The following is an 18,673-nucleotide window of genomic DNA, read 5'->3' on the forward strand; positions in this document are numbered from 1 at the left end:
AGGTACAGCACCTGCCTGCACTGTGCACTGATTTTCTTAGCTTGAGATGGGGGATGAGCAGCCAGCTCTCCCAGTGCCTGGGGGAGGATGCGTCTGACTCAGAGTGCTTGGTGGGGAAGGGGACGATCTCTCCTGGGCGCTTTGCCCTTTCCCAGAGGGAATCTGGGCTCTCTTTGGCCAACAGTTCTGGCCTGGGGCAGAGAGGAGTCGAAAGATTTCCCCCAGAGAGCCCGAGCCCGAGCATGCAGGGCGGAATGCAAAATGTTTACAAACCAAACCCCGGCCCGTTTTCTCCACAGACCCCAGGCCTGCCCAGGACAGTGCAGAGGGGCGGAGATGGCGCGAGCCTGCTGCCCCTGCCTCCTTGGCGGGAGAGGGGAGGGGAAGGAAGGCGGCTCCTTTAAGGCTGGAGCTGCCGCTGCGCTCACGCCGCAGTAGCTGAGGCGCGGCCACCGGGGCGAAGCCTCCTCTTGTTTCCTTGGCTGCGATGCTGCCGCCGCCAGCTGTTCCCGTAGTCTCCAGCCTGCTCGTCCTGCAGCCTCAGCGGCTCCCATCCTAGCAGCTGCGGGGAGCGAGGCAGCCCCCCAGGAGCGGGCACGGCATCCCCCCGCCGGCTGGCCTAGGACCGACTGGGCAGCCGGACCGAAGGGCTCCGGGCCGGCGGGGAGCTGGGCGAGGCGCGCGGGGGGCCCCTCTCCCGCGGGGGGGACCCGCGCCCGCCCCTGCGGGGCGCAGCCCCCGGCGGCCTCTCCCATGCCTGGCGGGGCGCGCGCTCTGCCCCCGGGGCCGGGGCTCCGCAGCGTGTCCCCCAGGTAATGCCGGGGAGAGAGGCCAGCGCCGCCGCGACCGTCTGTGTGCGTGTGGATGCGCCCCCGCCCCGTTCCCTGCGCGCCGCGTCCCAGCTCCTCCACCATGTCCTTGGCGTTCTGCGGCGATGAGAATAACTCGGCTGCCTACAACGTGGACAAAGGGGTGCTCAACAACGGCTGCTTTGTGGACGCGCTCAACGTGGTGCCGCACGTTTTCCTGCTCTTCATCACCTTCCCGATCCTCTTCATAGGTGAGTGCGGCTGCACGGCCCTGCTTGGGCTGCTCTGTTTGGGGGGTGTGTGTGTGGGGGGGTGTATTTATTGTTTTTCTGGCGGTCCCCGAGCTCTGCAGCCTGCCTAGCCTGCTCCATATCTCCAGGCAGGGAGCCTTTGCTTCCTTGTTTGCTTCAGCCATAGCATCTGTCTCTTCCTGGAGACCTCTGCACCTTGCCTTGCTGGATGGATCCACCCCCTGGAGTGTGCCTCGGGGCATTCCCCAGGAGCTCACCGCTCCTGGGCTGCAAAGCGCCAGCCTGGGGCTGAGCAGCTGGCACATGGGTCGGGGCAAAGATCGCGACTGGATGCATTTGACAGAGGAGTCTGACATTGTTTCCAGTTGCCTCTGAGCGGGTGGTTTGCAGTCGCTCACTCCAGGCTGGCAGGAGAAGGGGAGAGCGAGTTTCTTGATGGAAAATCCTTCCCGGTTGAATTACACAGGAGCGATTTTCAGAAGCACTCCGCCTAAGTGCTCCTGTTGAAGTCAACGGTAACATGTCCATTACTTCGGAAGGTGGAGGGCTTGGGTCTTGGTGAGCTTTTCTGAAAAGCTGCGGATTATTCAGCATGTTCACTGAAGCTACTAATGTTAACACAGTTTAGTTGACAGAAAGGGACACCCTTAAATGTTCATTAAGGACAGTTTGATGAATTAACCATATCCTGCCAATGCGTTAGAGGAGCCTGAGGTACCCCAGTATAAACAGTGTAACTAATCAAGCTGTCTGTACCAATATAATCGTTTGTTGCTTCTGGACTAAACTGTTTAAACATTAATAGACAGCTAAAATGTTAAATGTTTAAAGTAATACTGACTAGATGCATATTTCAGGATGACTTATCAATCAAGCGATCATTTCCCCCAACAATTATTATATTATTATCTTACATTAATTATTAAGAGTGAATGCTTCCATTAACACAAGTAGCTCAGATTTGCCTGTGATAAGGGGACTTTAGAAAAGCATATGGACTACAAGAACTGGCTGCCTTTATGCAGGCAAAACTCCTCTTCAAGTACATTAAGTTAGTGGATGTTTTCCCCATGTAAGGATTGAGTAGAAACTTCATAAGGACTCCAGAATTTTTCCCTGTGAGTTTTGTAAGCTGAGGAAATAACAGAACAAGCTTACTGCTAAAATCAGAAAGCTACAGTTTTAGAGCAAGTTGATTTCCTATTGTCAAATAATACAGCCACTTCCTGAAAATTAAGCTATATTAGCATGAATTTACTACCAGACATTATATTGGGACTAATACACTTCTTCATTACTGAAATTCTGAGTGTCAATTCTGCATAAATTTATAAGTTACAGGAGTCAGTCTGGTTCCTGTGGGAGATGTTTGTCCACAACACACAACCACAACATAATGTGTCAAAATAGATGTCCTTTGCTCACAAAAGCTCAAAACAGTCATTTGAGGAGCTATTTAGCAGGAAATCCGTGCAGCATAAATGCCATGCTATGCTATGCTCTAGTATTTAACTTTCTTAAGAACTAAATATTACTGCTATAATTTTTAAATTTAAGCAAGGATATTTGTGAGCAAAGATGCCTGTCAAAAAGAAAAATTAATTACTTTATGAAATTTATACTTTTTTCTAAGTTATATTGATCAAACTAATTGCACAGGATTTTATTATATATTTAAAACACTGGAATTTTTAAAAGGTTTGGTTATAAATATTTAATATGGTATTAAATTTACTGGAAGATCGTTATATATTCTGTGTGTTTTTCGGCTTATATTCCATAATAAAGTTGTTACATAAGTCTCCAATCTTGCAAATACTTGCATAAATTTACTTGTATGAGTAGTCTCATTGATTTAAGTGGGTTGATTCATTTGGGTAGAGTTATAAACATGCAAGTGTTTATAGGATTAGGGTCTAAATGTGTCACTGGTTTGGGGTTTTTTTGTTTTTTTGTTTTTTTCCTTTATACTTGGGCCCTATGCGCTACTATTTTTACAACTAAAACACCCAGTGTTGGTCTTGGAAGTGTTTAGTGCACAAGAAATGTAGGATCAGTCCCAATGTCACATTTTTACAGTGTAGTTGCACAGTGAGCGTCCTCACTTGTAACATTTTCCAACTCAGTTATTGCTTTTAAATATGAAAGAGAGAAAAGAGTTAGGTCAACATTTTTAGCTTAGAACATTTTCTCATCGGGGAGTTATGGTTGCGGATAAAAATCCTCATGATGATTCTGCTTTTACATTTAGGATGGGGAAGTCAGAGTTCCAAAGTTCATATACATCATAGCACTTGGCTTCATTTTCCCGGCCACAATTTACGTTGGATCTTGACTTTCATCCTTTTGTTTGTGCTGGTGTGTGAAATAGCAGAGGGCATAGTGTCAGATGGGTAAGTGGATGCATAGTTCTTCTTGATAACACCAACTATCTTTGAAGGGTTTCAATGTAAGTACTACTCCCCTGTCTAAATTTTCATCTAAGCCATTTGGCTTGTTATGAACATATAATCTGTACTCATGGTGATTAACCTACAGACTTCGTATCAGAAATTCCATAGACCTTGCCAAGTATGTGCACACATAAAAATGGCCTGGCCTTGAATCATTTTTAGTTAAATTTAATGACACTATCATTCCAAAGGATAATCTTAGAAATATCCTGACAATTCAAGCAGATGGTGATGTTTTAATGAAATGTCTAAGGACCTGATCCCACAGTCCTTGCTCAGACAAAACTCCCATGTACAGGATTAGCTAATAAATGTTCCTCTATGAGCCAAGTTCTGCTTGCCTTGCTCAAAGGCTCATTGGACCTGATTCTCTTCTCACACATGTTTTACACTGGAGTAACTCCATTGACCTCAACAGAGTGCCACCAGTGTGTGAGAGAAAAGAATCAAGCCTAGTGCCTTCTTGCCTTGAGTGGAGCTACTCACGTTACTATGATGGGACCGAAGCCTATTCACTAAAGTTAAAATATAAAGAGAATGAAACATAAACTGGTTCTGTTCCAGTTGAAATCAATGTGTGTTTGACTTTATCCATTCATTGGGAGCAAGATTAGGAGTAGACTACTATACTAACATATATATATTCGTATTTAATTCTACTATTCCTCTACCTATGACCTGAAATTTGGCATAAGAGTTTGTGTAATAAAATATGAGAGAAATTTTCTGAATAAAGCAAGTCATATGAATCCTAGGAGTGCTTTATGGTACCAATAGTTATTTTGTTTTCTTTACCATAATAGGCTGAGAGTATATATGTATAAACATCATGGACTGCATAGCAGTAGCCCTAGTTTAACTAAATTATATCTGTATCAGTTTTGCCCACTATTATTATATTTTATCTCCTCGTAAGTATACATTAAACAGGAAATCCCTCAGCACCCAAAAGACATTTTAGAAAGAGCTTTTCGAATACTGATTTAACTTTTAATTAAAAGGATGTGGAGACTTGAAGTAGAAAAATGCCCTCTTTAAGGTTATTCTTAAACTGACCCAGAACACTGCTGTTGAATAATAAGTGCTTCCTGATGAGAATCAAAGCTCCTAACCATACTGGAGGACTGCCAGCCCACAATCACATCTCTGGAGCACTCGGCAGCTTAGCAAGTTGTTCTGTGAATAAAAACAGATTTTGTTCCTGTAGCAAAGAGACTCCTCATCTTCCTAAAATCAAAACAAGTCTTGCTGTTAAAAGCCCTCTTGATAGTAGTCGGGCTGTCAAAGGCTTTGGCAACCAGCAATAGACCCGTGCTACTGTGTTGTAATAATGGCTTAGTGATATGCTTATATAGTAGCATTCTTGCCGCTTGCTTCTATTTGTGAGTTATAGCAAAATTCCTCCTACTCCTACGGCATTATCTGCTAAAACATAGAGTAACTGAAGAACTCTGCTGAAATCTGTGTAAAAAAGATGTGATCCCTAAAATATTGGCTTCTCACTGTTGGAATTCTACTCTGTTGTATAAAAATCTGCCCTTATTTATAAATTTAGTGACACTAAGGTATCCACATATGTCTTCCTATTACCAATAGGGGTTACTTGTCATTAAGCAAAGCATTTAAGCCAAAGGTTGCCCATGTGACCTCATTTATGTCAATGTGTGTGGATTTCCCCAGATTATTCCTTTGGGGGCAGGATTTGCGTTCCCCGTGCACAGACCCTAGGAATGAGCAGTGTTTCAACCCATGCCCTGTGCAATCTCTTGGATGACAGAACCTTTGCACACTCAGCTCCAGCGACTTCTGTAGCCCGTTCAGGTCTCTGACAGTTCAGCTCTTTCCACCCCACCTCTACCCCATATGCATACCCTCCACTGCCTCTCGATTCCCTATATAAGGGAGGGGCAGAAGGAGCCAGAGAAGCATTCATTCTCAAGTGGGTTTTCTATTAGGATGGGGGATGAAGGTATACATCCTCCTGACTCTCCCACTCCTGGATTGTTCACAGACCTCTCACCTTGCATGTCCCCACCCTCACTTTAAGCGGCTCAGAAATGAGCCAGGCTGAATTGTAGCCCTTGCTTTCTGGGGAGCACAGGGGCTGCTTTGGCCTTACTATCTTGTGGGGAAAAGAGGAAATGGGGCTACGGCTCATCCAACTATCCGCCAGCCGGCAGAAATGTCTGACCAGGCATGGAAGAGTAAACTGCACTGTCAGTGCAATTCTGCCTTAGTCCTGCGTTGCAGGACTGTGTCTTCAAGGCATATTGTAATTCCCTGGTTATTTGGGTGGGTTGGTTTGTTTGTTGATTGTAATTGTTGAAAATGGAGTGAGCTAGAATTTGTACAATTTCACTGTATACACACAACCTGACACAAAATATTTCTATAGATGGTGATTGAAATTTACAGATAAACAAAGTAAGAAAAATGCTGCTTGAGAATTTTTAGAGTTTGGGGATTTAAGGATATTTGCACTGTATATTTTGATGTGATTTTTGACCATGTATTTTAATGGTTATGAAGTTTTAACTTTTTGAATTTGTCTTTTGTTGTTAAATAATTGTCTGACCTTCTTCCATAATTTCCCACAACTGTGAAAATTTAAATTGATAAAAAAAAATGTTTTAAACCCACAATTTTGCACATTTGTGAAAAATGTAAATGGTTAAAAATAAAAAATGCTTTAAACATTTTAATTATCTGTCAATTCTTAAGAAAGACTCAAATTCTGCCAAGCCTAATGATAAGTAAATAGAGAGGTAAATAACTGACAATTAAACCAGTGTATACTTAAATATATGATTAAGCTTTGTTTAGGGGTGGGTGGCTGTGTATGTATGTGTGTGTATATGTAATTTTTGTTAATTTTTATTTTTAAGGGTCTCAGAATCCCGTCATTTGCACCTGTACATGCCAGCTGGTATGGCATTCTTGGCAGCCATCACATCTGTTGTTTACTATCATAACATCGAAACATCAAATTTTCCAAAGTTATTAATAGGTATGTTCCACAATACAGAAAGCTGTGGATGTGTGAATATGTTGCTCTTGTGTTATCTGTTAATTCTGTAACTAAGGTCTGACAGGTTCTGGCAGTAACTCATCATACTCTCATTCGGCTAGGTTTTTGCTTGCTTATCGGATAAAATTAAGCTATGTTTTGTTCTACTGGTTCCCATTATCAAACTTCAGTTCAAATGATATATGCTATTTTTATGCAACCTAAGCTTTCCAACACGTTCAACTTCTGTGGGGTGCATAGTGTTTTCTTGGATGCATTGGGCCATGTGCTTTTGTACCTTAGATGGTAGGAGAGAGTTGCAATTGTTACGACTGTAGTCTCAAAAGCCCAGGTGCTGACTAAACCAGCTTACTTAGTGTAATATGTAATATAAAATAAAAAACTGTAATATAAAACTATAGAGCATCTACAAGTGCTTTAAACAATATAAAAGTGGGTGTGGTCTGAAATGGGGGAGGAATCAGGGGAAACTGGTGCTGGCACTGACCTTCAGCATTTTAACCTCTCCGTGCCTCAGTTTCCTTGTCAGTAAAATTCTCCTTTGTAAACTGATTTCAGATCTTGTGAATAGGAAGTATTGTATAAGCCCAAGTGTTACAATAATACTGTGTATCTTACTGTGAAAATAAGGGTACATCCAAACTCTAAGTAGCTACAGAAAAGACGCTACTGTTGGTAACCTTACATGCATGTAGGTTGCATTATATGAAGTATAGCAGTGGATTTCAGAGGAAGCCCATTTGAAAAAGGTGTAGGTGTGATAAATTAATCTCAGACTGCAAGAGGTTTGAAACTGCTCGCTACTTATTTACACATTTCCTGGCCCCCTGCCATGGCTGAAGGCATACACGTAGGAATGCAGTCCTACACAGCATCCCAGCAAGGTCTCTGTGAGTTCTAATTCTTTACACTTTTTTCCAGAACATGGTTTTCATGCTGAAGAGCTTGCATGGTGTATATCTGATTACTATGCCTATGTTTCACAGGTGTTTGGTTTTTTTTAATGCATTTTGTTTCTTCCATGCCAGGAACAGATGAGCCATTTCCACTGAAGTTAATCTGTTATAATGCAAAAAAGTAGTAGGGGAGGGATTTCTTCTTCTTAAATAGAGATGTTAATATGAGCTGTCTGGGGCTTTGAATTACCTTTTTTCTATATCATAGGAGGCAAATTGTCAATTGGTGACTTCCCATGAGTCTTGAAAACATTTACAGAAAGAATCCGTCTGAGATGGCGCTTCCCCAGAATGCAGCTCAGTAGCTATCATTTTCATTTCCATTTCATCTTAGCAAGTTCTTCTTTTACTATGGCAGACTTTTTTCTATCTAAAATTACATTTCATTATAGCAATGTTTCAGGGATACTGAAAATCTGAAAGTCCCTTGTAATTCAAATAACATAGTTAGATATCAGCAGCAAATCCTTGGAGCAGGTTTTTCCAACCAGGACTCTAATAGAAAGGTGCACTGTGAACTGACTGAAGAGCACATTCATTGTTTCTTACTCATCATTAGAATAGCAGTAAGGGAAGTAACACTCCGCTTACCTGAAAAGAAGTAAAGCAGCACTTGAGTCAGCATTGGAACCCGTGGAAAGATCGATTTGCTGGTTAAAGTAAAGGCCAAAAACACAGACCAAGATTTTTTAATGTGACTAGCAATTTTGGTTTCCTCAAAAATTTGGAGGCCCAACTTGAGGTGCTGAAAAAGTGCTTAAGCACCCACCCTATGGAGGGGAAAAAAGGAACATAAGAATGGCCATACTGGTCAGACCAAAGGTCTATCTAGCCACTATCCTGTCTTCCAGCAGTGACCAATGCCAGAGAATGAACAGAACAGGTAATCAAGTGATCCATCCCTTGCCCATTTCCCAGCTTCTGGCAAAACAGAGGTTAGGGATACCATCCCTAGCCCTTTTAAGGTATCTCAAGTTGGGCATCTAAAATTACTAGTCTTTTAAAAAAAAATGGCTTAAATATATATCCTCCCCTATTTTATGTATTTGTTTAGCCCTTTTTTATACACAACCTGCAGTCAGGTCTCAGCAGTGGAGCCACATGACATTCATAAGCACCACATGGAGTAGGTTGCACTGTTCAGGATCACATTAAAATAGATTTTTCTCCTACATAAGCTCCATTGTTGTGGGAGGAGGGAGTAAGAAAGAAACCTGTAACAAAGTACCTACGTTTTTTGTTTTTAAAGGTATTGGAGATCAGAGAGGAAAGCTGGAAGTAGAGGGGATGGAGAGGGAGGGTTGTAGGAGTTAAGTGCTTTAAACAGCCATCTTGATTCTTTGCTCGCAATAACTCAAATCCATATCCCATTCATTTTTAAGCTTGATTCCCCATGTAATTCCATGGTGAGATCTGCTTATAATGGGATACAGCCATGGGTACCTCATTTATTACACCTGTTTTTCCAGGGCCTTTGTAAAGTGGTCCCATGATGCAACTGTGTCTTTTAAAAATGTGTAAGAGGTAGTTGGGAGGAAGGGTGGGTAACATCTGGCTAGTGTTCTAAAAGCTGAACATCTTGGAGGACCTTGGCAGAAGTACAATTAAAGACACGACCCAAACCCCCAACGGGGTGAGCAATAGTCTGGATGCTGCAATGAGGTATGGCAAAGTTCAATCCTCTATGCTACTTACTGGATTTTGCTGTCCTAACTAATGTCAGTGGGGAATTTTGCAACAATATGCACCTTGGGAGCAAATCCATAGAATATCAGTAGCTCTGCCTTTCTGTTGATACTGTCCATCCATGATGTCCACCCCTGGTCTAGAAAGAGCTCAGCAATCATTGCAATATTTTATTCAGTGTCAGTTTAAATTATTTTCTGAAAATTATTTTCTTTCTGCTGGACAAGCCAAGGCCTGCACTAAACAGAGGTGTTTTTTTCCAGAGCAGCAGAATTGTGTAGCAGATAGGATAACACTTTTTGTTTTTTATTTTAAACGATTCTGAAATTTAATCAAAGAACCTGCTTTTCTTCATCTCTGGCTAACATGGGGTAGAGAGAGAGAGAGAGGCTGTACTGAAATTGGGACACAACTCCATGCGTTGTGTTCCCTAAATATATATTATTACCCCCACCTGTGCCACAATGATCTTTCTCTGTATGTTGCCTATAGAATCTTCATTTGACAAACTGCCAGTAAGACTTTTGAATGTAGGGCCTGTTCCTGCCCAAAGTTATCCAGTGATTTAGTGGGGTGAGTAGGGGAAATACATTTCAGAGGAGGTGCTCATGCAGGATCAGTGAAGATGGGAAATGCAACATTCTGGGCTTGCTCAACATGTGCTTGCAGCTCTCCCACTCCCTTGAATGTTCTTCATGCTACAGGATCAGGTCTTTAGTCTTAAGTGTACAGCAGGCATAGTTTTTTCTAAATCCAGTTCCCATCTATTAGGGTCAAATCCTACTCTCAGTTGCATCTGTGCAAACCTATTGAAGGCAGTGGGATTGTACAGATGTAACCAAAGGCAGAATTCGGTCCAGAGTCTTTATTTCACTGATAATCGAATTAAAATGTATGTCATTAGAAGCAGGCAGTATTCCCTACCTGCCCTACAAATGTAGTCCACACAGTATGAAAAGCACAAACTCCTCTCTCTTCCTGACGTTTGATTAATTGGTAAAGCAAACAGAGATAATATAAAAATGAGTTCAAATCTTCTTCCCCAGGCTTGGCTGCCCCTAGGTTTCCTCTCTCTAGAGTGCAGGCACAGCAGTCCTGATAACCTCTCTGCATCCCTTAGAGCCAGGTGGGGTCATGAGCCACCTGCTTTGAGTCCAAAGATTCCTTTTTCCTGGCAGGATAGACACCTGCTCGCAAGAATGGGGTGTTTCAGGCAAACACTGCCAGCTTGTTACAGTCATAGAAGAAATTCAGTCACACTGATTTTTTTCATATTGTATAATACAGTGTTTAATAATGCAGCACTGCTTCCACGTTCCCTCTGTTAAATCACTGAGAATGTAGTGCAGCTGGTTAGCCATTTTATACATAATCCCATTCCCCAAAGGGATCTTGTATTCTGTTTTTGTGCAGTACCTGGCACACAGATCCCATGGGAGGCCTCTGGAAGTACTTGACTAGTAATAATCATCATCATAATTAATAAAGCATTGAGGCTGTGGTTTTCAAAGGAGCCTAAGGGAGTTAGGTACCCAATTCTCATCAATGGTCAACAGGCTTTTTTGAAAATTGGAGTCTAAACAGTTAACAGACCAAAAGATCATCAAATTGCTAGATCACTTTCCTGTCATCTGATGGTGGGGGGGGAGGGGTTGGTTTGGTTTTGCTATCATTGCTGTATCCCAGTGAGACATGTGGAGAAATAAATTTTTAAAGATTTCCTCTCTGTATACTCAACTGCACAAATTAATCATTAGCAGATCTTAGACTGTTCTATTTTCAGTTTTAAATGTGACAGCATAGATTGACAGTGTGAGGCTAGATAATGATGACAATTTTATGCAGATGAGCAAATAAAGAGGAGATGTTTGAAATTATTTACCTAAGTATCAACCCCCTACATTGCAGCATGGCCATGAAGCAACATATCTTTGCAGTCCATAATGTGAACAAATTATTTGGAACCATGTACAAAATATTAAGCTCATGATAAGTTTTAGAATGGGAGCACAAGAAGAGTAACTGAAAGAGATATCTTTCACTGATAGATTTACCAAACCAATCTAATTTAATCCCTAGTGAAATAAATAAAGCCTCCATTCTGCAACAGGATCCACATGAATGGACCCTTATGCCCATCCAGAGTCCCAGTGGAGCTCCACCCAGGTTCAGGGCACCATCTACACCAGTGGTTTTCAAACTTTTTTTCTGGCGACCCAGTTGAAGAAAATTGTCAATGCCCATGACGCAACGGAGCTGGGGATGAGGGGTTTGGGAAGAGCTCAGGTTTGGGGTGTGGGAATGGCTCAGGATTGGGGCAGAGGGTTGGGGTGTGGGGGCAAGGGCTGCGGGATGGGGCTAGGAATGAGGGGGTTCAGAGTGTGGGAGGGGGCTGTGGGCTGGGGAAAGGGTGCAGGAGGGGGTCAGGGCTCTGCGCTGGGGGTGCAGGCTCTGGGGTGGGGCCGGGGGTGAAGGCTTTGGGGTGCAGGAGGGGCCTCTGGGTTTGGGGGAGCTCAGGGCTGGGGTAGGAGATTAGGGCACGGGGGTGGGGTTTGGGCTTACCTGCTGCAGCTCCCATTCACCAGCGCAGTGGGGGTGCTAAGGCGCACCAGAAGTGGCCAGCAGCAGGTCCAGCTCCTAGGCGGAGGTACGCAAGCAGCTCCGCACAGCTCTCGCCCACAGGCACCCCCCGCCCCCCCGCCAGCTCCCATTGGCTGGGAACTGGCCAATGGGAGTGCGGAGCCAGTGCTCGGGGTGGGGGCAGCATGTGGAGCCCCATGGCGCTCTCCTGTCTAGGAGCCAGACCTGCTGCCGGCCGCTTCTGGGGTGCAGCGTGCTGTCAGAACAGGCAGGGTCTAGCTTGCCTTAGCGGGGCAGTACTGCCAACCAGAATCTTAATGGCCCGGTCAGCGGTGCTGACCAGTGCCTTACGTTACACAACCCAATACTGGGTCGCGACCCGCAGTTTGAAAACCACTGATCTACACAGATTAGATTGCAGGGCCAGGCCCTAAATTTGCAAATAGTTCTTGGAGGTTAACAGAACCAAAAGCTGGGGCTTATAGGGCTTGATCCAAAGTCTACTGAAATCCATAGAAAAACTGAAGATGCCAGTAGGATTTTGATAAGGCCTATAGGGAACTAATCAGGCTAAATTTGGTTGCTGTCTAGATTGTGTTGCAAAATGGGAACACATTAGGGATACAGTTTTAATAGCACAAATTGGAGTGCCACATTCATAAATGTATTCTGTCTTGTTCTGGAAAATATTATATATAAATTGAAAACCCCTTTTTCTCAATATTACAGACTATGTAACAGAATTATAGTGTCTAATCATGATGTTTAACAGCTACAAAAACACATATTTGTCTTTACAGATTTAAAAATTAGACTTAAAAACAAGGATAAGATTTGGATGACATTTGGAGTTTTCCTGAGTAGGGAGCATTAAGTTGGGAGGCACAGGGGAAATGTATTTTATTAATAGAGTACTAGTTCACGTGTATTCATAGCAGAAGGGCTAAGTCACTGTCCCTGACAGTAATCTGGTTCACTAATTACTATCATTACTTGGCTGTTACTCCTAATTTATTCCCTCAGAATTAGATTATTGTCTTGTAAAATGGAACATCCTTCCTCTTTCCCTCAAACAATGCCCAGTGCACAGGACTTCTCTCTAAACAGACACCGTATAGTTCATTAATCCCTGCTTACTTAAATGCCTGGTCTTGTGGGCATGTTACTCTCATGCAACTCCCTATAACTCATCAGCAGGAATTCTGGGCCTTCAGCAACTGGATGAACCAATAGATGAAGATGTGAGAAAATGTGAACATAGAAGAAATGAGCTGAGAAAGAGGAAGACTAGAGAGGAAAGATGGTCTTGTGGTTAAGGCGCTGGACTGGGTCCAATTCCCAGCTCTGCTACAGATTTCCTGTGTGATCTTAAGCAAGTAATTTAATCTCTCTGGGTATGTCTACACTGCAATTAAAAACCCACGGCTGGCCCGTGCCAGATGACTCAGGCTCACAAGGCTTGGGCTCAAGGGCTGTTTAACTGCAGTGTAGATATTCAGGCTGATGCTGGAGCCCAGACTGTGGGACCCTGCGAGGGGGGAGGGTTCCAGAGCTCAAGCTGCAGCCTAAACCCGGACGTCTACACTGAAGTTAAATAGCCCCTTAGCCCAAGCCACACAAGCCCAAGTCAGCTGGCGTAGGCCAGCCATAGGTGTCTAATTGCAGTGTAGACATACCTCTGCCTTATTTCCCCACATATAAAATGGGGATCATAACACTTTTTCTCCCACTCTTTCTGTGTCTTGTCTATTTAGACTGCAAGTTCTTAGAGGCAGACACTGTTTCTTACCAGGTGTTTGTACAACCTATTATCTCAGGATGTTAGGGTTAGAACCTTCTAAGACAACACAGCTGACCTGCTCAGGTAAAATACAAACTTTTTACTTGACAAGAACAGCTTTGTCAAATTTATCCTGTAATTAGGAAAATTGGTCACATAGACTTGTACTTTAATTCCCAATAGAAGAATGGCCTTATTTGCTAATACAGATACTCTAAATTGATATTTCTATTATTTTTTTAAAAGGGGTGCCCTCAGTTGATGATACTTTACATAGCACCCTACATTTATATAATGCTTTTAAAACATTCTCCACCCCAAAGGGATTACAATGTGAGATAATTTAGACAAAACAAGAAGGAGCAATAGTACAGATTAAGCAAGGAAGTTAGGAGTAGAATAAGGTATAAAGTATTGCAAGAAGAAGTGGATTTTAAAGAGGGATCTTAAAGAGGAAAGACAGGGACACATGGCAGACAAGGAGTAGGAGATTTTCCAAGTGTAGGGGTCAATTTGAAAGAAGTAAGCAGATGGTTGTGAGTGGAGAGATCATTAAAGAGAGAGAATTGAACCAAGAGGAAGAGTAGCAGGAAATAGTAGCAGAGATGTAGGTAAGGGTGAGATTATGCAGAGCCCTGAAGTTGAGACAGAGACTGAACTTGATTCAGTAAGTGTTGGGAAGCCAGTGAGGGGCTTCAAGGAAGGGGTGACCTGATCCTATAGGCAGGAGAGAAACACATGGCCCTCCCACCCCATTCTGCCCTGAGTTACACTAGCCACCAAAAGCTAGTCCTGAAGATCTTACCATATATAGGCTTTTTTCTTACACTTTAACCTGATCCTACTATAGGAAGATCAGGTTTCCCTGACAACAGTCATTACCTTGTAACAGCTGTTCGTTATATTGATCATTAAGTTTGATAAGTAATTGTAGCCCTTGGAAGTTCTGTCTTGATGAAATACAGTGCTTCCATTGTCTTGCAGAAGTAATATAAACACTATAGGTGCCCCCTGTGAGGACTCCAATAGTGTTACACCTACTCCCATTGAAATAAATGGTTGTTTTATCATTTACTTCAGTGAAAGTGGGATTGGAGACCATGGGCCAGATCATGCCCCCGGGTTCTGTTAATGCAGGGGATTCTCCACATATGGATCTCAATCCTGCACAGAAAATGTGATCAGATGGACCTAAGTCTGCATCCCTCTCCCCTTTCTGAGATATCTCAGAGTGCCTTGTCCTCCTGTGGATTGCTTAAGATTTACATGGATCCCCTGGGGACCATCCAGCTTTCTGATGAAGCCTCACAGTTGATTCTGCCTGGGGTGGCAACAAACCCCTCTGCCCCCCAGCCTTGCAACAGGAGAATTGGAGAGAATGCTGCAAATGGATACTCTCAGCATTTTCCTCCCCATACAGTTCTACTGTCAGAGTGAACAATCCAATTTGATATTATTAAATATATAAAACCAAATGTGGGGTCAACCTCTGGCTCATCCTACTCAGTTAATGAATCCAACTGATGCTAGTGAGACTACTCCCAGAAGAGCTGGCTCGTGACATGGTGAATGACATGAAATAAATTCCTGATTGGGGTTTCAATGTCACCAGAGCCTCTTGGTGGAATTATTTGTCTATACAGCCTGAGTACACTTGAATAGAAAATGCTCTATGAAAATCAATATTCTACAAAAGTTGTAGTTTCCTACTCGTGCCATTCTCCTTCTTTTATTTGCTTTTGTAATCTGTGTTATAAACTGTGTTGCATGGAATTTGCATAGTACATACGCACTGAGGAAAGCAGCAATGTTAGGGGGAAATTTTGCTCTGAGGACTATTTGGTGGCTTTTATCTTTTACATCAAGTAGAGTTCCACACAGGTAAGGAAAGCAGAATATCTAGGTCAACATTCAAACCAAACTCTGTGGATTCCCCAGAATCCAAAACCTTTGGGGTTGGGCCCCTTGGCCTCCTCCACTGAAACAGCATCACTCTCTTGGAGGGACTGATACAGGCATAGCTTTACAAGCAGATGGAAATTTCCACCAGCAGATCCTCCTGCAAAATTTTCCGTGGTCTCACTGAATGTAATGGGAGCAGGATCACCTTCTTGGAAACTGAATTGATTGCCATTTTGATAGGAGAAAGAGCACTGTCTAGTTTCATGCATGCTTGTCATTTCCCTTCTGCATAACCATTTAACAAAGTCTTCTAATTTTGTCTAAAATAAATTCTTTCCACAATCAGTACTGACTAATGTTTGTTGTTTTTTATTTATTTGTTTATTGGCAGCCTTGCTGTTCTACTGGACCTTAGCTTTTATAACCAAAACTATCAAATTTGTAAAGTTCTGTGATAATGGGGTTGGATTTTCTCAGCTTCGATTTTGCCTCACGGGACTTCTGGTTATTCTATATGGAATGCTACTAGCTGTAGAAATTAATGTCATCAGGGTGAGGGTAAGTTAAATTTCCAGGTAATTCTCATTTCTGTTTCTTCCTTTTCTTTTATCTGGCTGCTAAATGTAAAAACAAAATCAGTCTGAAATAGAGACCTATTTGAAAACCAAACACTTGAGTAATATAATTAAGCCAAATTCATCTTTATTGCAAACTCCTTTGACTCCACTGCATTGGCAATTCAGAATGAATTTCCTCCATTTTGTTCTGAAAAGGTGTTTCTTATATGACTGACAACTTCAATTTTCAGGAATCATTTATCTTCATAAAGGGAAAGATACAGTGAAATGGATAGTCCGTTCTATCAGAAAACAATAGTCAGTGATACCCACACAGAGTATCTGTTGTTTTCCAGTCTCTTAAGAGCACACACAATGTGATTTTTTTTTAAATTATTATTAATATTGTTTTATTATTATCATGGTGCTAGAGCAAATCCAGTCGTCTCTGGTTATTTCCTCTTTGCTATGGCCACAATCAGAATCCCTATTAATAGATGGCTTTGGAGATTGCTACATGGAATACAATCCAAAATACCTTATCACTTCCCTCACATACAGTGTAGATCAGACTATGGGAAGTTAAATATTAATCTCACGACTGACAACTGTTGTGTCAGCTCATGAAATAATGAGACTCAGCTGTGATACCAACAGGACCTTGCTTTTAAATATGATTCTTTTTATATAACTTTATAATCTAATGATATTTAATTAGCTAGAAAATGTTGGGGCCACAAGGGAGACTATCAAATGAGCCACTGAAATGATCAGCCATTGCTTAGTGTTGTTTTTTTCAGTTTCATATTTCTTTAGAGTAAATAATTAAAAGATGTTACTTTTTACATGTGACTTGAACTAACCAATAATATAGCATCATTCCAAGCTTTGAGGCAAAAAGTGCCTCTCTTCTGGCAACTAAGAATATGAATGATTGAAGGCAAGCAGATCAGAAGCAAAACACAGCACAGGGAACTGTAGTTTTTAATCAAGAGTTAAATAGAATGTTCAGTTTGTCACTCCTATTGATTTGTTGGAAAAAATCCCTCCATGGCAGCCAGGAGTGAAAGTTATTTTAAATGATCACTGGACTGAATTTCCAGTAAAATCCTTATTAGAAATGGAAGTAGAAAGCAAGTAGTGAAAAGTCATTTTCCCTGCTCCCAGAAATGCCTGTTTTCTGGGAAGAAAATAAATTGCAGCAACAAACTGAAATCAGGCTAAATAAGGCTTCATTGTAAACACAGAATTATTGTTGCTGAAAATGATGCAAGGAAGTGGGGCTTCAGGCCACTAGCTCGCAGTCAATTTCAAGCCCTGAATGGATCTGCTAAATAGATTTACCTATCTGCATAGATCTATGTTGTTAGATAAAGGGAAAAACCTGAAGTACATGGACTAAATTCTCCTCTCGCTTACACCCATTTAACCTTGTTGATTTGCATGGGTTGCATGGGATTTAATTAAATACAGAATTTTAATCAATATGGCTTTACTTAATTAACTACAACCCTACAGTGTATTAAATTCCATGTTAATAAATATTGTAGGAGCAAATGATGGGCCATATCATGTCATCTTTGTCTGAGCAGAACTCCCTAGTGATAGTACTACAAGATATTTTTAAATATGGTACACTGTACAAGAGCTTTGATCCTTGCAGCATGAAACATCATCGTCTAGGGGCTTGATCTTTCTCCCATTTAAGTCAATGGAAATATTTGCTAGTGCCCTGTGCAGTCTAATTTTAATGGTTCTCTATGAAAGTTTGCAGGGGATGCGGGGGTGTGTACTGTGCAGTTTGCAGCATTGGCCAGAATAATCTTCAATGTAGATTTTAACATAAAATATTGCAAATATTCACTGAGCTTTAATATATTTTCCCAGTGCAGGATTAAATTCACAGGCAAATTTTGATCTTTGGTGGGCTTCATTTAGGGCTTGAATATCTTTCTCCTTTTTAGGCTGGAATTTTCAAAGTAATTTAAGGAATAGGTACCCAAATTTGACAGAAATTCATAGGAGTAGGGAGCCTAATTTCATTAGCCTATTTGCAAATCCCAGTCATACACTCGGTGGCTATCTATTCCTCCTGAACAATCACAGGCATTTCTATTATCTCAGTATCCCCTTCCACACAGATTTGTCTTTTTCTTTTCCATGCACTTGATGTGATTCTTTGTGGGCTTTTTGGATTTCAGAGATATGTTTTCTTCAAAACCCCCAAAGAGGTTAAGCCCCCCGAGGATCTTCAGGATCTTGGAGTTCGGTTCCTACAGCCCTTTGTGAATCTGCTGTCCAAAGGAACATACTGGTGGATGAATACTTTCATCAAGACCGCCCATAAAAAGCCAATAGACTTGAAAGCCATAGGCAAGCTGCCTATTGCCATGAGAGCTCTGACAAATTACATTCGCCTTAATGAGGCTTTTGAAGCACAAAAGGTATGAGGGGGAAAAAAGAGGAGTGGGATTATCTACAAATGTTTGTGGTGTTTACACATTGCTTAAAATACCTCATTACTTTTTTGATAGTAACCGTATAAAGTCATATAAAAATATAAAGTGGAAACATGGTAGGTATTAAGAGCCTGGTTTGCAGAAAGCTAGGCATGCTGCTGGGTGCCTAATTTGTATGTGCACTTTTTGTATTTACAGTGGTTGTTGTACAT

At 41.9% G+C, this 18,673-nt stretch overlaps 1 protein-coding gene across 8 annotated transcripts in view; it reads left to right on the forward strand.

The window, feature by feature from the left end:
• The first annotated feature begins 773 nt into the window (after window positions 1–773).
• The window catches only part of ABCC8 (ATP binding cassette subfamily C member 8), a 135,926-nt gene continuing 118,026 nt past the window's right edge, over window positions 774–18,673 (forward strand). For 5 of the 8 annotated variants that reach the window (XM_037899708.2, XM_043549161.1, XM_043549159.1 and 2 more), the window contains exons 1-5: window positions 774–1,060; window positions 3,312–3,453; window positions 6,399–6,520; window positions 15,837–16,003; window positions 18,204–18,446. In XM_037899708.2, the coding sequence (XP_037755636.2) occupies window positions 865–1,060; window positions 3,312–3,453; window positions 6,399–6,520; window positions 15,837–16,003; window positions 18,204–18,446 (870 nt within the window). In that variant the 5' untranslated portion in view covers window positions 774–864. Of the gene's footprint in view, window positions 1,061–1,474; window positions 1,576–3,311; window positions 3,454–6,398; window positions 6,521–15,836; window positions 16,004–18,203; window positions 18,447–18,673 lie in introns of those variants that run through there. The other 3 variants (XM_043549163.1, XM_043549164.1, XM_043549165.1) reach the window with 3 other exon arrangements.

This window comes from Chelonia mydas, chromosome 6 (genome assembly GCF_015237465.2).
Source record: "Chelonia mydas isolate rCheMyd1 chromosome 6, rCheMyd1.pri.v2, whole genome shotgun sequence".
NCBI classification, from domain to species: domain Eukaryota; kingdom Metazoa; phylum Chordata; order Testudines; family Cheloniidae; genus Chelonia; species Chelonia mydas.